This window comes from Nannobrachium achirus (genome assembly GCF_963921795.1).
Source record: "Nannobrachium achirus genome assembly, contig: SCAFFOLD_429, whole genome shotgun sequence".
Classification (NCBI taxonomy): Eukaryota; Metazoa; Chordata; class Actinopteri; order Myctophiformes; family Myctophidae; genus Nannobrachium; species Nannobrachium achirus.
In genome coordinates, this window is record NW_027664573.1 from 17,501 (window position 1) to 24,092 (window position 6,592).

The 6,592-nt window shown below is 45.6% G+C and overlaps 1 protein-coding gene across 1 annotated transcript in view; it reads left to right on the forward strand.

Moving 5' to 3' along the window:
- Nucleotides 1-5,966, forward strand: part of LOC308280924 (cAMP-dependent protein kinase type I-beta regulatory subunit) — a gene marked incomplete at both ends in the record, with an annotated part of 19,684 nt that extends 13,718 nt beyond the window's left edge. Inside the window, 2 exons of the mRNA XM_080755226.1 lie at nt 2,772-2,853; nt 5,794-5,966. Coding sequence (XP_080611352.1) covers nt 2,772-2,853; nt 5,794-5,966 — 255 coding nt within the window. The remainder of the gene's footprint in view (nt 1-2,771; nt 2,854-5,793) is intronic.
- Nucleotides 5,967-6,592: the final 626 nt, after the last annotated feature.

Consider the following 6,592-nt stretch of genomic DNA (forward strand, 5'->3'; position numbering starts at 1 on the left):
CAGACGGAAACCAAATGGACCCCGCGTTAAATTACCACAGAGGATTTGACGGTGTGCCTGCAAGCAATTACAGCGGGACATGTAAGCGTCTAGACGCGGTAGACGTGCTACTGCAGCTCAACCCAAACATGTGCGATCCAAACCTCTCTGCTCCTGTCACACAGACAGCCCCGTCGGAAGGGCAGGCGTCTCGTGGTCAGGTTGTGACCGCATGCACGTGGTGTGAAGGAGGTGGTCGCACAGAGGTGTTGTGTGTTTTACGCGGTGCGCACTGTGCATACCGGTGTACGTGTAGCATTGATACGCACATCCACGCGCCCGCTACATGCATCGAGGCTGAGAGCTACAGTATAGTGTGCAGCGATCGATTGTGTGCACACATGGCCGTAACTACCATTGAGGACACCGAGGACATGACCTCGGTATTTCTCCCGACGAAAAAACGCTTTTTTTGTGCGGAAAATCCATTACAACGCCAAAATTACGAGGGAAGTGTCATACTATGTGAGTGCGCTGTGCCTTTAAGAACATCACAACACTTGCCGTAAAGCAGGTCTGTTGCTATAGTGATCACGTTGTATGTTGTGCTATGGCTGATACCGGGCTGATACACGCTTTTCTGTTGTTGTTACCCTGCCTGTTTGGATTTTACCTTAAATTGTGTGGACATTGAAACTAATTACATGGTGTGAGAAGCTTGACGGACGCATCGCTTCAGAAAGATGGCAAAGTTTAACCCCCGGGATAGTTTTGCATTCGACCGCCCAAATTAATGGGGAGACTATAATCTGGCAACAAAACTAAACAAGGATGATGGCGAGGTTCAGGTCAGGTCAGTTCCCTGTTATACGCTATGGGCCCGGACCAGAGGCTGAAAGCATTGTCAAGTCATTCACGTTGTCAGGGGAATGGATGATCAGAAGAAGTTCGACGTTGTGTTGGGAAAATAGGACAAGGAGTACTTTTACCTGAAACGGAATATGATCCACAGGCGCCTGTTTCCATCAGATTCAGAGAGTACAGCGGCCAGGTGAGAAAATTGAAATGTTTATCAGAGCTCTTTATGATTTATCAAACACTGTGATGCTGGGGAAATAAGGGATGAGCACATACCGCATAGTTAGTTGTTGGTTGCAGATCAGTTGAAGCACACTGGCACTCTTTCGACTCGAGAGTACTAAAGTAAATATACTTAATTGTTGCAAAAATAAAATGATTGCCATTGTCATGTTGATACCATTTGACTATTATGTCCTGTGCCTAAATAAATCATATAGAATATGCTCATGGTGTCTAGAAAAAGAAGCACCCGTTTTGCACTTTTTTTGTTTATGTTTGTGTTACATTTAGGTAAAAAAATAAACCGTAGAAACCTGTTAAAACAAAAGGATAAAACTGCACAAAACACGATTTTTCGCACGCGCGCTATCGCGCGCGTGCACAAGGATATTAATGTCCTCGGTATTTTCGGAACTCTGCTTACGGCCCTGTGTGCACAGACTCGTGCGCATACTGTAGGTTTGTCGCCAGCTGTGATACGCGATGAGTTGATTTGCCACATTGTGATCTGTTACGCAGATTAGCTGTGGATCATATTTCCGCTCCTATTTTGTTTGTTGAGGAAACATCTTGTCTGGCTTTCTCTTATGCACGCGCACACATGCACGCACACACACACAAACACTCATGCACATGAGCAAAATCCTATCCAGTGATTGGGGCTAACGTGCTTGTTACAGAGTTCACTCAGGCAATCCAGCAGGCATCAGCTGTCGGGCGCTGTGTCTTTTTACACTCCTTCGTGTGAGTGTTGTTGTTGTTGTTGTTGGTGTGGGTGTGTGTGTGTGTGTGTGTGTGTGTGTGTGTGTGTGTGTGTGTGTGTGTGTGTGTGTGTGTGTGTGTGTGTGTGTGTGTGTGTGTGTGTGTGTGTGTGTGTGTGTGTGTGTGTGTGTGTCTGTGTTTGTGCGTGCGTGCCTCCAGTATCTTGTATATCCCACCTAGTCTGTCTGTTTGTGGTTTGCATGCCTGTGTCTTTGTACACACACACATGCTTGTGTCTGTGTGTACATGAATGCATAATGTGGGCAAACATGTAACTATCAGTAATTTAGATGCCTTTGTGCATATTTCCATGGCTGTGTGCGTGCGTGCGTGCGTGCGTGCGTGTGTGCGTGTGTGCGTGTGTGCGTGCGTGTGTGTGTGTGTGCTGGGTCAGAGGGGGACATGCTGGTGGGAATGCCCTCATGTCTTGGACAGTGCTGTGTTCCATTGTGTGTGTGTGTGTGTGGGTGAGTGCTGGTAGTGGATAATGTGTGGGGATTAGACGATGGGTGGACGTTTCATAGGAAACATTTCTGAAGCCCATCACAATGCCAGCAGCGTTTAGCTCTAGCCATATCCCATCGGGACTTGTATCAATTTCTCTATCGGAATATCTACACTACACTACACAATGTGTACACTACACTGTGTGTGTGTGTGTGTGTGTGCGTGCACTTATGTGCGTTTGTGTGTATGCACGTGCGTGCGTCTCCCACAGAGCAGGTGTCAGTCCCACTCCCACAGCAGAAGTGGGTTAAATCCCGTGCACCTGTGCTCTTATAAGCAAAAGAATGTCTCAGCGGATAATCCTCCTGGCTGAGTACAAAAATAACACCCCCTTTTCTCTTTCTTCACCCCTTTCACCCCCTTCCCCTCTCTCTGTCACTCTCTCTCTCTCTCTCTCTCTCTCTGTCTCTCTCTCTCTCTCTCTCTCTCTCTCCCTCCCCCAGGGAACGGCGTCGGTGCTTCAGCGTAGGTCAGACAACGAGGAGTACGTGGAGGTGGGTCGCCTGGGACCCTCTGACTACTTTGGTGAGTGGATCTGGACCCCGGTTCCCCATAGGTCAATTAAAATACAAAAGATAAAGATCACACATCAATTCGTTGCAGTGAGCGATTTGCTACACACCCAGTGACTCTGTCAATGACATGGAGATGGAGAGAGAGAGAGAGAGTTGGAGCGATGAAGTGATGGAAGAAATGACAGTAACAAAAAGGGAAGCAGATTATGTTGGCTACTAAGTAAGGGTTGAACGAGACACAAAACCCCAATCAGCCCAGTTGGTTTATACTCTGTTGTATGATGGTGTCACGTACCAAAACAGGCCGATCTACAAACCTATACCACACAACATGGGGTAAGTAAATAAGCCTTGAGCAATGAGGCCCAAAGGGCCGGAGCCAATCTCCTGATTCTGTAACGTGAGGCAGCTTGATGTACAAGTACACCCCCTAGACATGACTTACCCCCAATCCAACTCTTGATGCTGAGTGCCAAACAGGGAGGCACTGGGTCCCAACGCCTCGCAATGCGTGGCGTTGTGAGCATTTCGATTTGCTATTTTCACAATAGAACCGTGTTAAACAAAATGTAATGCCTCAAGTCTTACAACTCCAAGTGCTCGTCAGGGTGGGTCCCCAGTGATATTGGTAGCTTGTAGATATGTGTATATCACTCATCCATTGTGACTCCTTTGTTCTTGTTGACATGTGACACCCCTGCACGATGGAGTGGATAAATTATGCTTTAGGACTCTATGGATAAACCGCACCTATACAGGAACCGCACCGTGCATCTGTCATAAAGAGGTGGAAGATGCGCTAAGATGCGCTGCATTACAGCAACGAGCTGTAGCAACCAGTGGAGCGGTGCACACGACACGCTCGCATCTGCAAACACGCACGCGACGTGTATTACATTATGGCAGGTCAATTTAATAAAATCTTGTCATGTTCACTGATCCCCCCCCCCCCCCCCCCCAGCGGAACCCTGATGTGGACTGAGGCAGACCCCCCCCCCCCTTCCATCTTGGCTCCACACACAGAGCCATTAGTCAAGACAAAAACCAGCTCTCATCACCTCTATTATTGAGCAATTATGGCTCCTCTGTACGCTGTACTCACAGAGGCAAAACATTTTCATACAAGGCCCAAAAATAGGAACCCTGGGTTCAAACTTAAAATGTCTAAATTGGATTTAATTACACCGTAAAATCAAGGGTGTGAATTTAACTCAGAGTATAAAAATGTACCTGTTCTAGATTACGGTTCCCTTTGGTTCTATTTATACTCCCGGGGAGTGAGAGCTCTCCTACAAGTCTTACCATCTACTCTGCTGCAGCAATTCCTATCTTCAAAGTATGTTCATACTAGGGCTGGCCAATGTATCAATATTCTACTGAGATCTTGATATGAAACCACATATCATCCGGGATTTTGGATATTGCAATATTGTCCTGGTTTTAAAGGCTGTGTTACTGGAAAGTGGTGTAATTTTCAGAACTGACTGGTCTAGCTGTTCTAATATTTGCCTTTACCCACTTAGCTATTATATAAGCATTACTGATTATTATTTACCCAAAATGTAATTGTGTTAAATAAAAATAATAACTTTATTTATAAAACACTTTTCTAAACTTGAGTCACAAAGTGCTGGACAAACACGAAACAGAATACGCAATAAAAACAAGCATTTCACAAAGGTAATAAATGAGTGAAAATAAAACAAGATAATACAATTGACAACAGATAAAGACAATTGTCATCCCCACAATGTCGTCATTATATTGATACCAGAGGTTGTGTTAGTCCGGTAATTGCCGGTTTTGTCAGATACTTTATGACAAAGACCGGAAAATATAAATGTTTCCGGACATCGTAACCGGCTGAAAATGACCCGGCCAGCAGTTCATTCTCTCTCTGTCTCTCTTTGTCTCTGTCTCTCTCTCTCTCTTTCTCTCTCTCCTCTCACAATCATTTTTCCTCCGAGGTGGAAAGTCTGGTGATGCAAGCTTATTTCGAACGTCATAGTTAAATTGCACCTATTTCCTGTTAATAATAACCTGTGTAAAATGCACTGTATTGGGAGGTAAACAGCAGACACTTTATTGTGAAGGTAAGACCGTAACCAGAGTTATTGTTGCTGGTAAATTCTCACACAACGTGAGTTGGGTGAGAATTTAGCGAATTTAGTGAGTTGTTAGCATTTGAATCATGCTGGACACTGGGAAAGTTTAAAATCCTAGCGCAACCTCTGATTGATACAGAGGTATGTTTAATTCTGTCCACATCACCCAGCCCTAGTCCAAACACTGTGACCCAGCTTTGCTAGCAGTTTAACTGAATATAGAGTTAGTTCATGCAGGGTACAGAAGTCGCGTACGCTCAGCTGTAACCAGCTGTCAGTCTGCTGGTTGCTTTCAATCAGCCACGCTTTGCTACACACCAATCCTCACACACCTCATTCCCCCAACAAGACGGTCCGTTTAAATATGGCTTCTTCCTACTCTAGACCTCTGCTTTTCCAGTGCTGCCACAGCGTGTGGCAGCACTGCTGCCACACGCTGGCAAGCATGGCAAGCATGCCTCCATTAACGGCAAGTTTAACAGTATTCCATTTGTTGCAATACATGGTTAAATCTACTTTGACGTGAGTGTTCCTGAGTGAACCAATATTTACAGAGCAATTTTTACAATCGAAGCGATCAGATTATTACACTAAGAAAGCCCAATATCAGAGAGAAAAAACTCACCAGGCGTGCAAGCATAAGCTCATGGACGCTGATTTAATTCCTCACTACGCTAGGAAATTCGTTTTTTTACCATGGTGGTTACCATGGTAACCAGTTAACACGTCCCTAGACGTGTTAACGGGGCCGCAGCATCCCATGTGGTAAATGCATTGACCAGACATGCATGCAGCGTTATAGATTGACAACACCGCTAACCGCTTTGAACCCGTTCATCCTGCAGGTGAAATCGCCCTGCTGCTGAACCGCCCGAGGGCCGCCACCGTCGTGGCCCGAGGGCCCCTCAAGTGCGTGAAGCTGGACCGGCCCCGCTTCGAGCGCGTCCTGGGGCCCTGCTCCGAGATCCTCAAGAGGAACATCCAGAGATACAACAGCTTCATCTCCCTCACCGTGTGACCGAGCAGGTTCTCCTGGGGGGTTCCCCACCAGCAAGGGGGTAGTGGGAGAAGAACAACATCAAGAGGTTTTTTTTGTGGGGGGTGGGAGGGGTGAGGGGGGGGGGGGTCATGGGGTTACAGTATACGTCCAGGGCGTCGGGCGCTTGCTATATCCCGCCTTTCGGTTCATTTTGTTCTTTGCGCGTTTCCTTCTATATTGATCTTGTGCACTTTGACTTGACCTGTGCTGTCACGTAGCTTTATATATATATATATTAAAAAAAACAGAGAAAGAGAGAAACACCATGGAAATCAGGAAATGGTTGGGATCCAATGAATGTTCATGAGTCATTATATAAATTATAAGAAAAATTAAGAGACCACAATAAAATGTTCAGTTTCTCTGGTTTATTATTTATAGTTATGTGTAGGTATTTGTTGTCAAATCTTGTCAAATTTCCCAAATATTGTCATTTGGAGCAGGAGTTCCCAAGGATCCTTATAAGCTACAATTCTACACATTCTATATACATTACTTTGTGGGTGAATAATTAATAGACCAATGGTCTATTCAATGGGAGACTGTCGTACCCCTCTCCAAGCTATCACTTCCCCGGCCAACACAGAAAATATCAACTTAAAGGG